Source organism: Cariama cristata, unplaced genomic scaffold (assembly GCF_000690535.1).
Source record: "Cariama cristata isolate BGI_N322 unplaced genomic scaffold, ASM69053v1 scaffold8962, whole genome shotgun sequence".
Lineage (NCBI taxonomy): Eukaryota > Metazoa > Chordata > Aves > Cariamiformes > Cariamidae > Cariama > Cariama cristata.
The window spans coordinates 40,084-54,573 of NW_009603213.1; the positions used below are offsets into that span (position 1 = coordinate 40,084).

Genomic DNA, 14,490 nt, shown 5'->3' on the forward strand with positions numbered 1-14,490 from the left:
ATTCCTGCTCACAATGTCTCTGCTTATGAGGTAGAGAGCTTAGATAACAGATGCAGCTCATGAACCTGCCTTGAAGTATCTCAATACTATATTATCCCATTATCACTTAATAAACCACTTCACACTACTAGAAATGGTATGATATTATTAATTCTCTGTAAAATAAACCACCTTTGGCTAGAAACAGGAGATCAACACAAAAGACTACAGATACAGACATAAAACATTCATAAGAGTACAACTTAGACCGAGCAAATATTTCTCCCCAAATTAATTTGTCCTGAAAGCACATACACCACAATGTATGCTGGCTTTAAAGTGAATACATTAAGGACAAAAAAGGCATGGGAGGGGATTTTTTTAATAGGCACAAAATGCAAAGATGCAGATTAGAAAGCAGACTACTACTCTTAACTAATAAATTGCATCATATGTTGCTGAGTTCAGTGGCATAGCTGCTAGTGTGATGTCTTAAGTATTAAAAGTCCTTCAGAGATCAGCTCACTTGATTATGTGGCTAAAAATACAGTTTGTTTAGAAAGAAAACTATTGTTATAGCTGTATAATAGCTTGGTGGGAACAAATCCTGTGGAGACAAAATGATGTTGCTATTATTATTTTTTAACATGTAAAGAGTGTTTTTGTTTTGTTTTGTTTTTTTAATTATTATTTTAATCAGCAGGTGGCTACTGCTATGTATTTACCACCAGGAAGAGAAGAAAACTTTGCTGCTTATTTACATTATAAAGAAATTACATAAATTTATTAAGTGATCTCATTTATTACTACCTCTAATGAGTAAAACCCACTCAATTTCCTGACAATCTAATATTGCAGTTTCCAGCAAACTGGATTTTTAAGCTGCAAATACCTGAGGTTTATTTGAAAATTGATTCATACACAATATTTAGAAATTGCTCTTGACTATTGCGCTTTTTCAAGAAAATCCAGTTTATTTTCAGGAGTGAAATATTATAGGCCACTATTGTGGCCTCAGCAATACTTCTTTCCATCTCAGAAATACAAGTTACCAAAGCATTGGCAGTATTACTCCAAGAGGTAAAATAATTTCCACTAAACTCTTCTTGATTTTGCCAAAAATGGACTTGGTCTGAATTTTATAATCATATACTTTTTCAGAAGAAAATTAGTTAAATTTTAGACTGCTATTACTCAATACTTGGTTTAATTTCATGATATATAAACATGTTTTTTCCACATTTGTGCACTTCTACTGTTTTGCAACAGACTATCCGATGTCGAGGATGTGGTTATTCTGTAGGTATCTTTTCAATGCCATAGTTAAAAATAGTTGTTTGTTTTTTCTATAAACGTATTACTTTTCTTCACTAAATCTGAAGGAAATAAAAACAGAAGACAGTGTTTATATTACCTCATCATCTTGATCTGACTCTGTTTCCTTTTGGTCCCAAGATGCATTGCAGAGACAAGGAATATTATAATGGACAGCAGGGAAAAGAATATCAGGATATGAAAAGGACCAAATTGGGAGCACAAAATGCAAGCTGATTTATAAGGCAAAGCAAATCCAAAATGTCAACACAAAAGAGAAAAAAAAATCTTACATCCAATGCAAACCAACACATGACATTACTGAAAGCATAAACCTATGATTTGCAGGCCGAAGCATGAGCTGTAAACAGAATCATAAAAATTATAGGAACTTGACACCACGGTAACAAGAGACTTTAAAAGCGTTCTACATACAGGAAACCAACAAAACATAAATTTAAAAAGCCTTTATCATATTCCAAAGCATTCTCATCACTGGCATTTCACAGGGTTTCTTTATCACTAGCAGAGGGAGAGGGGAAAAAAAAGAAAAAAAAAAAGACAAAAAGACAAAAACTAAAGGAGCAAAAATAAAACCAAACCAACCCTAAGGAAAATGTTTATTTTTCCTAACAAATACCTTTTTGTGTGCTGGCAGAGTGATATTCAAGTTGCAAACAGCTGTTTGTGGCAGTCCTTTTGTAGTCTTTGGTTCTTTCAAAAACGATAATCGACCACAAGGTTCCTGGCTGGTGTCTCTTACCTAGAAAAGAAATTTTAGTACAGTGTAGTAATATGTAATCATTCAGATACCTTGAGGAGGTTTCTGTAGAGTTTCTCAGAGTTTCTTTCCACAAGAAGCTACCTAATGGGTAAAGACCAGTGTTACTGAGCTGGAGCTCAGCCTGAGGTACTGAAGGAGAAAAGCTGTTACCATGAAAGAGTTAGATCAGCCTGAAGCTCTCTGATGGTAAATCCATGCAAGACAAGATGTTGAATGAGTCCAACCAGACAGTTTCATACTGGTATATTACTGAGAGACATTTTCCACTCACCTTCATTTTTTTCTGTCATGTTTTGCACTTGTGCTCATCAAAATGCTTAAAAGCTAAAACCTTCTTTTGCACAGCAGCTGTGATAAGGCTAAGGAAAGTGAGCATCCATTTGTGGTAATTTAGAGATGAACAGTCTGCACACACTTTTTGGAGGCTGTTCTGCTGTACAATATGTTATTGAATGCATCTTCTTTGCTTAGCCCTTGGGAAATAATGATCTACTGGTAATATTCTGGAGGTCTAACTTGAGATATGGTTTTAATAAAAGGCTGTGAATCCATATCATGGGTATTCTCGTCCCAGCTCCGCTAGCAGCTCTTTTGTGGCTTCATGCAAAGCACTCTCTCCATGTTATTCACACATTAAAGAATGACACTTACATCCTCAGAGCAAGTTAGTCCTATCAGGCTGAAAAAGTGTTATCACTGAGGGGGTGAAATACCAGCAGAATTATTTGGCTTGTTTTGCTTTTACCTTGATAGAGAATGGCAGTCTATTTTCTTTGAAAGCATAAAAATTAAAAACAAGCTGCTGTCCTCCTTTAGTCAAAGGGGCCAGATTTCCATAGCAATCAACGTAAATAGGTTTTCCTTCCAGAACCTATCAAAGCAATAAATAAAAGTCAGTAAAACTTCTTTACATACTAGATTCATGCACATAAGTATATCATGATTTCCCCCGTCATCATTCCCGAGTTAAGCACAAGTCGCCGCTCAGATTAAATTCAACAACAAATTAGAAACTCACTGTGCATTATGGCAAGGTATTATGAACGCAGGCAATTTAGGAAACGGTGAGCTACATGAGTGGCTTTTCTGGAGTAAGAATGTGTAGATTTCCTTCAAGAAATAGTGTGTTGGTGACTACGTATTCACCACAAACCAGCCCTACTCATGACTGTGTGTCTGTGCGGCCAATGAGAAGGAATTCCAGGTCAGCCATCTGCAAAGCCCAGCCAGGGCTACTCGACAGCAGCACATGCAAAATCCACTGCAGGCTGTCCTGGGGTACCCATCTGGAGCGAGGTCCTCATGTTCCCCCCACCTTGTCCTTTTCTGGCCTCCTTTCAAGAATTTTTTTGACACAGCCTTGCTGTGAACCTTTATTTAACTGGGCTTACAGTGGCTTTTGCAGGACCTATCGCCACTTGGAAAACATATTGTCCATTTGCAAGGAGGATGTCGGCTGTGAGTAAGAAATATACCTCAATGTCTTTGCTTCTTGCAACTTCTTCAAAGTTCTCTTGTTGCTCCAAAGTTTTGTCCACTTTGTCATCAGTCATGCAGAAGCAACGCAAATTGGATTCCACAGGGTCATTCATTTTGGCAAATATCACAAACTTTGCCATATAAGGAACGCATATTAATTCTCTATAAAGCTGTGTTGCCAGCCCAACAGTCTCTAGTACTTGATGGCAGTCTGCGAGCCAAAATCTGAGGGGGGAAAAAGCAAACCATTAAACCAACTTTTCATTATGCCCAAACATTGCTTAGGCCTTTAAAAAGAAACCAGTCCTGTGATCCTTGGCCATTTCGCATGTATACGGTCCTTGCAGACTTCCCAAAGCTGTAATTTTCCTTCCACTTTCAGTGGAGCTTTAACTGTCCAAAAATGGAAATACCTGGCAATGAAACATTGATATACTTATTTGACCCTTCTCACATTGGTATCTCATAAAACTGTCTGGTTTAAGCCCCATTTGAAGCCAAAGTTGGGAAATTGTACTTCTTGTGACCACACCCCCTGTGTTTTAACATGCTGATGCTTCACTGTACATTTGATTTGCTAAAACAACCTCCTTTGTAACACATACATACAGCAAAATCACATCTCCCATATAGGTTGAAACCAAATATGCCCACAGTGAGTTTCCCAAAGAGACAGATGTTATGCTGTTATTTTTTCATCTTATGATTAAGAGTTTGATGGCAGTTTTGATACAAGTTATAAATATTTTAATTTGTAGTTTGTATGAGTCTTTTCCGCCATATTTCAGCCCTGATCTATTTGGTTCTTTCAGCAATTCTCTCTATGAAGCTTTTTACAGGTGCATATGTTGTGTACTGAATGATAAACTCTTTACCTGGCATATCACAGATTTTGTCCACTAGGATGCATGATTTGTACAGATCCTGTTGAATGCCTCCAATCAGCATGTAAGTCCACTAAGTCCATCAACATTCATTTCAAACCATGATTTTTTGGCAAATGATATTTTTGAGAGGAATTTTATGTTATTTTCAACTAAAAAGCCCACAGCCAGAAACTGAATGTCTTTAACTTTTTAAACAAACATGTTTTTAAGAATTCCTGCAATTTTTTTATTGAATGAGCATTTTAATCTTTCCCTTTCTGTTACTGTTTGCAGAAAAACAAACCTGTGTGGCATCGCAGCCTTTAGAGAAACAGCATGTGTGACTGCCAGGAGACATCACCACAGCAGAAAAGGCCAGCACAAAGCTTCATGTGCTACACTATACGTGTGGGATGCTGATACACAGTGACAAAGAAGCATCTGGTCCATTACCGCTTCATTGGTCTTGCAAAAGACTTACAGAAAGCCAAAAGCAAACCCTACAACTATGCACTTTGTTAATCAAGGGAAACTACTCCCTAGGTACAGTTGGCAAGCTCTGTTACCATACCTGGCTGAAACATTGGTTGTGAATGAGACACAGTCATTTGAAAACGTCAGCGGAGTGGTGCCTGTGATATCCTCCCACTGCGCAGGTGAAGTACCTCCTATGTAAACATAAGCCGTGGAGATTTTCTTTTAAACACCAAGCATATACAGACTACTTAAGAATGTCTCTATCTTAAGTTATTTTGCTTCACACATAAAAAGAGAACCTAGACAATAAAGTTCTCCAACAGCTGAGCTACGTGTTATATATTACATCATATGTTACACACCAGAAAGCGATGCTGATGTAAGCAAAGTACATACCTACAAGTCAATAGCAAACTCCGCCTTGATATCAGCTAGGACAGAATTACTTCTGCAGATTACTTTTACTGACAACCATGTTTAATAGCCAAGGTTGAAATTCTTCATATTGCCTAAATATAAAATAGCATTTAATATCTGTTGGCAGAGTTCTTTTACAATGGCATGAGACCAGATTCAAAGCCCAGGGAATCAGTGGGAGCCTTTCGAATGACCTCAGCTGGCTTTGCTCAGGAAAACTGATCTGAACTCTACTGGACCAAGCACACCAATGTTCCCTTGACGGAAAGCATGATTTGTACAGTTATGAGAGCGAGCGCAGAGGCATTGCTGTCACAGAAATCTTTGCAAAGAGCATGATTTTCTCTAACCTGTAATGCTACATAAAAGTCGAAGGCTGGGCGTCGTGTCTCCTTTGTACCCATTGGTTACACCTTCTCCTGACGGAGGCGGCACAGGAATGGTCATGGTTATCGGCTTATGAAATTTTCTTCTTCTTGGCTCCACAGTGACAATGGGACTGAAAGTTGCTTTGTTTCCAAGGATTTTTTTGACAATCTCCTCTGGAACTGGTTGAGCCTGTCAACACAGGGAAAGTATTCAAACTAGAGTTACAAATTGGTTATAGACATGCAGAACTGTTTTCCAAAAGATAATTCAATTTTCCTTTTATTTTCTGTAGAATTTTATTCCTTTTTCTTCCCAGGTAGCTTTCTCCTATAGCTCTCAAGGGTGATTATTAGTACAATTCATGCTTAGTATTTTTCTCAACAACCCACTTATGATTTCCTAATAGCTAACTTGTAGAGCAAAACTATAAATCTCAGAAGGTTGCCTGCAGTATTTGCTGAGAGGTTTTCAGAGCATGTTTGGTTTTGTTTTTAATTTACAGTGATGGGTGATATTAAATACAATTTCAAAATGCAAAAAGAGGCCTATTTTGCACTTGAGAAGTGAGGACTAGACACTCAGTCTTGGAGATGCTGAACAATTCTCATATCTCTGCCAAACACAAATCTGTGCTCCTGATGAAGTCTTACCTCTGTATGCAGTGCCTCCTATGCTATTCCACTACTGATTATTAGGAAAGAAATAGTTGTTTGGGTCAAATTCATACAGAATGCGCTAAGCTATAGAACAGCTATAAGAAAATTTCAGACTTTCTACATCCATTTTGTGCCTTGAAAGGTTTTCTAACTTTATATGGGAAGAAAGGAAAAATAGCCAATATGGGAAGAAATGCTATAGAATTTTTGTAGTTTTCATCACCTAAGACTTGAACTCAAAAGTGACAGACGTCTTATGGGAAATTGGGTTTTGCATCCATTTGCCTTTTTGGTTTTATTTTGTTTAAACTTTCAAGTCTGTTTCAATCAGGCTGACCTATGACTTGCTGCATTATTCGAACTGCACAATGTATTGATATGCATAGAACACGTAGCTACATTGCAATCTCAGCAGTCACAACACTGCATATGGAGACGTTGTGCTTTGTTCACGCTAGAGAGCTCTGGAAAAGCAGCTGTGTAACCATAATAGCAGAGCTTCCATTTTCTCAAGATTAATCATCTGTAGATGTGAAATATCATTAACAGAAATGTTCCAGTGTGAATTCCAAGCACTGGAATCCAAACCAGCATCCCTATTTCATGAACCCATCAGACTTGTCAGGTTATTAAGTAATTTTAAGTGATAAGTAACAGAACTCAAAATATTTCTCCACTTTCTGTGCAGTTTGTTTAAAGAGAGGTTAAGCTATTTGCTCTTCCCAGATAGCACCCATTGCTAGAAACACCAATGGTGAATGTCCTAAGCTACAAGAGATGTATATGGGAGGTCTTTGACCCGGTAACAGCTGGCAAACAGCTGCACAAAATCCTTACCAACAACATTTCTATGGCAAGGGCCAGCTCAGTGACACCAATCACAAGCTGCTCTTTTGCCACAGGAGACTGGGACTGCAGAGCGGCTGCTCAGCTTGTAGCTGCCAGCAGCTGTAGCCAACAGGAAGATGGCAGACAGTATCACTGAGGCTACGGTGGCTCTAGGTCTTTGCTTTTCTCTCCATTCTTCAGATGCTAAGTAGTGCTGAAGGTGATGATAAAAAGGGATCTGAGCTTTTGCCACAGGGAGGAAGACTGTGCATCACCCGCACCAGGGGGTTTCTGAGAGGCAGAGAACGTGCCTGGGCAGACACATGCCAATTCAGATCTCAGGTGTGAATACTACCCACCTTGCTACCTGCTACTAAGGAGCAGAAGGTTCCTTAGCTGTAAGCTTCATGCACTAAGATCAACGACGTGCTTATAGACTCTGCAGATATGAACATGAGGGCACCTTTACCTGGAGCCCCACGCGGATTCTTTTGGTCAGAGCACCCTCGGGGAAGGACGCCTGGACACGCGGCACCGTCGTGCTGCTCAGCACCCCACCCTCCGGGCCGATTTGGTTACTCTCCTGCTTGATTCTTGAAACCACCGCAAAGTACTGAGGGAAATCCTTTGTGACGATCCTGCAGATACGTTTCTTCTCTAGTTCCTCAATGCTGTCCAGCTCTGGTGGGAGAAGATAGTTAAAACATTCAAGTCCTACCTGCCCAGGTTCATACCAGACACATCTGTGAAGTGTGAGGTTTTGAATATACTTTAAAATGCTTGAGAAGTTTTTTTTTTTATTTACTGTAAAGGAAAAAAAATTATTCAGTGCTATTAATTATCAAGTTTTGGTTTGCTCTGTGAACTTTTGCGTAAGTCTTGACAATGAGGGCCAACAGCACTGGGCACACAGATCTGCCAGGACACCTAAGCACTAGGTTGTAACAGTCTCTGCAGCAGCAGTTGCTGTAGGATGGCAGGTTTGTCACACAGCATGGGAGTCCAAGGAGATCTGAAGGAGATGGTCAAGTTTCTTTCCTCTCTCATCTATATCTGGAAGCAGACAAATGCACTGATCTTTCTGTGCACACTTTCAAAAGACATTTATTTCCAGTCTCTTCCTTCACATAGCTCTGACATGCAGCTCATGAACTATCTAACTTCACGCCAAGTGTGCCATCCAGAGTTTGCCCAGCTAAGGCATTTGAGAAAGTTATCTCCCAGACTGGCATTGATATAATCCTGACCAGACACTGATCTCCCTGGTAAATTGTGGATGTGACAGAGCTCCGTCTGCCAGCACTACCAATGAAACCATAGCAAGGATCCCTTGCCACATCAGGCTTTCAGCCATTTGGGTATCTGCCCCAAAAAAACTGTATTGTGCTCCTCAGTTCCTGGAGAAACTTAATGCATCCTCAGAGACAGCTGGAACAGAAACAGGTCATCAACAATTCGTGCTCTTGGCCACATTCCCAGCTCATAGGGTCACCAGGGCTCAGAAATGGGTAGATACTCCATGTACCTATTAACTAATGAAGTAGGTGACATAGACATATACGACTGAGGAAAATGCTGTGATATGTCACAAATATAACTAATCATGCAACCTTATGTGTGTGTGCGTGTATATATACGCTAGTGAAATCTCTGTGATATAAACACTATAACAAATGGAGATAATTACACAACTGCCATGCATTTCTCCTGTAATTTCTTGCACTGAGCCTTTGTAGCGATTGTAACTGGGTTACATACCAGCACTCCACAAGTTTCCACTCTTACTTTCCTCCTTTAAAAGGGCACCACATTCCTAAAGAAGAAAGTTTGTTCCTCGAAAGATGACATTTCTATCAGATGCAGCAAGAGAAAGCAGGACGACCAGAAATGGTATCAAGACAAAAGACACTTGCAAAATTCTCTTCTTTATGTGACTGAGACATTTTCCTCCTCTGAACATGTAAGCTCAATTACAGCTCCAAAAGAATTAGAATATAAATTTGATAAAATGTCAGTTTTCCATTTTAAAACTTTCAGCAGGCAATTTGGATTAATTGCACAGTGTTGCTGTGGATCTATGTACCTACCAGAAGAGGATAATTTCTTATCATAATTTCAGCTTCCATTTACTTTGACTCAGAGATTGCTATCCAAAGCCCTCTAATGAGGTAGGTATTCTGCCTGCAGCCTCTGGAAGCAATGACTTGTGCAGGAGCCAAACTGGATTCTCAAATTCCCAGGCAGGTATAATCTTGACTGGTAAATCCTATGCATTCCCCTGTTTATTGTTAGAGACTAAACCCACTGTAAAATGCTCACAGAGATGAATGATAATTAAAAGTCTCCTGAAGTAGAAAATTAGTGTTTTGCATAAGATCATTTCAAAATCCTTTAAGCCTGGCAGGCACTCTCCTTTAGAAGAGGAAGATGGGAAGATTAGAGTGGCAGAACAACAGTCAGGCAAGGAGAGGAGTTGGACTATATATAGGGAGATTATGTTTGGGTAATACATATGTAAGGTTCTGTATGAAGTTGCCCTCTAATACAAAAAAAAAAAATGATGATGAGCAATCAAACCACCTCTGACTGCCATGAGAAATGCAGCGTTAGCATGACAGAATTAATGAAGCAGGGAAAACTAGCCCTGCAAGAGGTCATGTTTCCTGAACACACCTCATGCATTTTACAGAAAGAGCTATCATTGTTAGTATTTTCCTCAGTTGCTGACACTTCATTCCAAATGCAATGTGTTTCAACTAAAAACCTCAAAGGTTGGTTGGGCTTTGTGGGAGTTTTTTTTAAACCACAGAGAAGTGTCCTGTACACCTCATCTTACAGACAGGGATGTCAAAGCAGAGCGAGGTAAAGCAGAAAGGTTAGTGACAGCACTGGGAAGAGTCTCCTGATGTCACTGTCTCCCAGATTTGTGTTAACAGCCCAAAGAGTGCTATGGACATTAAGTTTTAGTAAGTCATGAGAAAGGTATTGTGAATATTCTGTGCATATACGTCTTCCCCTGCCACCCAAGTGTATGGTACACATATCCTAACATGGCTGGTGGGAGCAAAGGAGGAGAAATGAGATGGAGAGAAGGAAAGGAGGGAGGAAAGGAAGATCACTCTTCCCCACCCTCTAGTCCATGCTACCACACGAGTGTTAAGTTAAGGTTGCTGGCCAGGAGAAGAGAAATCCAGCCACGTCCTCCAAGGTCAGTGAGGGCCCTCACATAGAGTGGTTCAGGTCAAGGAAAGCAATCACACCAGTTTTGTCAGGTGAGAGCCAGTTATGGACCAAATCCATCCCATGTCTAATACCTTTCTTTTTTAATTTCAGTTAAAGTAACGCAGAGCAAGTGTCTTCTGACTGGAAACGGAGTAGGAGAAGTCACAGAACACCTGGCTGTTTCCTGAGCTTCAAGGTGTCTCTTTGTGTGATCTGGCATCTAATTTCCTCCACTAGGGCCTTAAAAGAGTTTTGTTAGCACTGAGAAAGCAAATATCACCTGTACTTAGCAGACTGAACAGCTCTCTGAGCTTTGCAACCCTCCTGCAGTACTGGCTAGAGCAGAGCTGACCTTGTCACTGTGCAGACTGACAGGCAGGACGAGCACAGGATACCAGTTTCCCCCACACAGAGATGCACCCTTTAAGAAATTGTTGCACTGAAAGTGGGGCACCCAGGAGGCAGCACTTATGTGGAGAAAAGTACAGGAGATAGATGGAGACAGAAAGAGCACATGGGAAGGGGCAAGGAGAAGCTGAGGGCAGTAAGACTTGTCTTAAAAATGCTAGTAACTATATCCACCCTCCTAGCTTCAGTATTTCACATATGTAACTATACCCTCCCAGTGCCAGGAGGAGATCTCATCTTCAAATAAGGCAATGTCCTTTATGGGCTCCTTTGTTTATTTGTGCGCAGTCTGGCCATTCACAACACAATTAACAACAATACATTTTAAAACTTTTCTTGGAAATGTGGCAAAATCACTGCAGAGTGACTTATGGTGGTATTTTAAACTTCAAGCGTAAACAAGGCTACACTCTGGTTTGATCTGTAGATTCAAAGAAGTAGTTATGTAAAAACTCCTAGTTCCCATCTGAAACCACACTGTGCAGCTGCAAGCGTATTGTAGCCACAAATATTTGCGTTTCTCGGCTCACTCACTGGTTTGCAAATGCCTGTCAAAAGATTAGCTGTCCCAGTGTGTACATTTATGCCCACGGTTTGTCTACAGGTACCTGTAAAAGGTGCAAGAAAGCAAACACACTTTATATCTAAAAGGAGTCTGGCTGAAGATGTAACCTATTTACCAATTACATGACAGAGTGCTTCTTCCTTAAAAAAAAAAAAAAGTTTGTTTTTTTTTTTAAACTTGATTCGAGTTTAAATAAATGTAATGTATGGCCAAGAGCTGTGAATTGCTACCCTTGCGTTTTGAATCAAACTCCTCTTTTTCCTAGAAATGCCAAGTTCCCTTTATTCCTTCAGCTCTATACTTGCCCAAGTACCGCACCATCTTTAGAATAAAACCTATTTAAGCAGAAACCTGATGGCACCAAACCAAAACTGATTCTTTACATCATGGCTCACAGTTCTTTCATGATAATAAAAGCAAAGTTCTGTTATTATTTAAGCCTGCATTTAGTGCCCTGAAGTGTTGGCTCCTGCTGTGGATTATTTTGAGCCTGAGACGAGGTTTCCCAGCAGATGGTGCTGCTTCCAGCAAAGAACAGGCAGGTTTTCTGCACTCCCAACGGAGGGCGAGGAGCAAAGATGTCCTCACTCTCATCCCCGCGAGATGAGTGGAAGAGCAGAACAGGAAAAACAAAACAGAGAAGCAAACTGGATCTTTAAAAGTTCAGCATATTAAGAAGCTGAGAATAAAAGCCTGATTGCCCTCCTTCACTCCACAGATAGGAAAAAATTAGTGAGTCACAGCAGGTCTAACACAAAATGGACCAGCTGCTTTTAATAGAAAAACGGGCAGTCCTGCAGTGTGTTATGGCATTTAGAGATGACTGTGCAGATGAATTTTTTTGTAAAGGCACACTATAATTCTGGAAATGACTGACTATGTGACTGCTTTTCATTTAAATTAAACATTGCCTCTGCCTCCAAAGTTCGTACCTGGAATAAAAATTCTTCTGAAGTTACACGGCTTCTGAGATGCAAGATACTCCTTCAAAGCCAAATCTAATTGCGGTATTTTGTAGCAAACCAGTAAAAGTTCAGATGAAAAAACCCCAACCCACTCCTAATTCCATAAATTTGTAATTTTATGTCATTGCTTGGAAGACCTTTTACACAGAAAAGGTGTCATTTAACTGGAGCAGAATTTTGTCAAAACCCTTGTACTATTTTAATGCAGGGTTTTTTTGTTTTGTTTTGTTTTCCTAACTAGAGGATTAAGCTAAAATGAACTGAACAAATAATCAACACAGTGCTCTGGGCGTGTCTGCAGTATTTTTTCTCCTTTCCCTCTCATAAATGATTGCCTGGATTGGTAAAAGGCATTTCTGTGGCTTGGCTTTTAAGGTGCCAAATATTTTCACTCTAAGGGAACAGTCCAGTGTCCATCATACTTTCTGTGATTCACTGACTGTACACATACCCGCTAACCTCAAAGAGCAGTTCCCCAGACAGGAAGAGCCACCTGAAACCCTCAACAGATGAGAAAGTTGTACTCTGGCACCGAATTGTGAACCTTGTTATTTTAGGCTCAAAGTACAGAAAGCTTCAAGCCCACCTCTCTCAAAGTGTTTCTATTTATTGAGCTCTCTTCTCTGTAAAATGTGAATTTATCCATATGGCACCTCTGGAGAGCTCTTTCATAAGTGATGCAAGTTGGAGCACTTTAGAACAGTGTTTCTGTGCCCAGATTTCCTCTCCCAAAATTGAACTAAGCTCTGTTTGGAAAGCACATGAAGCAAATAAGCAAGCTGCTGATCAGCTCTGACTACCTCACCACTGACAAGGCACTGATACTTCACCCAAATGCCAAATCATTACTTCCTATCTCATGCTAGTGCACAGAGGACAGGATGGTGGCGAGATTTTTTTTTAGAAAGGCTGGAACTACTGCCTTCGGTCCTGAAGCAATTCTTCTCCAAGCAATACTAACCTGGGCCATGCTCACTCTTTTGCCTGTTCCACTGTTTTTAGGTACCCTTCTGTGATAAGGTTTATTGTATTTTTCTAAACCCACTGACCCAACATTTGCAGTGTTTCTGCCCTACTGCTTGATTGGTTCTATTATATTTATTTCGAAATAAATAGTTGCAATAGATCTTAATTTAACTAGCAGATCTTTGCCATTGCTCTGTATTTTTACAAGCTCCTGTGCAGTTCACGTACTTCGAAGTGAAAATACTACACAAGCCCATTCCGTTCCCATTCCCAGATGACCAGGAAATGAGTAAAAATGCTAAATCTCAGGTGTCCAGGGAGCTCCTCAAAACACCACTACTCTTCTTTTCACGGTCTCAAAGCATGCCTTTTGCTGAGGCTGTCCTCTTCAAACAAGGAGAGGCCAAGGTCAAAGGCAGAGCCTGCTCACAGATACCTCTCATAGCTGCCATCCACAGCCTGATCCTTTGCTTCAAACGCTTTTATTGATCATGAAAGAACTTTCTTGCAGCTTGTACCCCACCACACGATGACTTTCTGTAGGAGTTTTTCCAGAGAAAATCCTGTGGATGAACCCTTACAGAAAACCAAAGTTCAAACCACAAGGTATTTCATTCACACTCAGATGCAAAGAGCTCAACCAATGGTTTATCAGCACACGTATTGAAAAATACTTGCTAGGAAAAGAAAGCAGTGGTGCCAAGGGATCACTGCAGCCCCGGCCTGGCTGTGCCCATGATGTGTCCACAGGGACCATCTGTCACAGAATATTCTGATGAATTGTGTACAGCTGAGTCCTCTCATCTTAAGGGATTCTCACACAAACAGCAATGTCCAAGCAAAACAAGGGAGCCAGGCTTCCCAGATGGGCATCGGGAAGGCAGGTTGTGTATTTGTGGGGAGGCAACTTCTAACAATACTACTTCAAAGAAGAATGGTCTATGGGCTGAAGTCTGCATCTGTGGGAAAGTCTAATATAACTGACACACTTCATTGTTGGTTTGGAATGACCTTCACGTGGCCCTGCCCGAGCAGCAGAAACATGCTTACCTCCAGCTGGGGTGTTATTCTCAACTTCACGCTGTAAAGCAACTGTGCAACTTTGCTTAAACTTGGCAAGACTTCAGACCAAAACTTACCACTCATTTCAGGATGTCTCCAGGCCACTGCTGAACAATTTCTCTTTACACTCTTT

At 40.3% G+C, this 14,490-nt stretch overlaps 1 protein-coding gene across 1 annotated transcript in view; it reads right to left on the minus strand.

Annotated features, from left to right (window-relative positions):
• Positions 1 to 14,490, minus strand: part of ANK3 (ankyrin 3, node of Ranvier (ankyrin G)) — a gene marked incomplete at its 5' end in the record, with an annotated part of 65,258 nt that overhangs the window by 39,583 nt on the left and 11,185 nt on the right. The window contains 7 exons of the mRNA XM_009695082.1: positions 1,394 to 1,420; positions 1,934 to 2,056; positions 2,823 to 2,948; positions 3,553 to 3,781; positions 4,994 to 5,090; positions 5,667 to 5,874; positions 7,639 to 7,850. Of these exons, the coding sequence (XP_009693384.1) occupies positions 1,394 to 1,420; positions 1,934 to 2,056; positions 2,823 to 2,948; positions 3,553 to 3,781; positions 4,994 to 5,090; positions 5,667 to 5,874; positions 7,639 to 7,850 (1,022 nt within the window). The remainder of the gene's footprint in view (positions 1 to 1,393; positions 1,421 to 1,933; positions 2,057 to 2,822; positions 2,949 to 3,552; positions 3,782 to 4,993; positions 5,091 to 5,666; positions 5,875 to 7,638; positions 7,851 to 14,490) is intronic.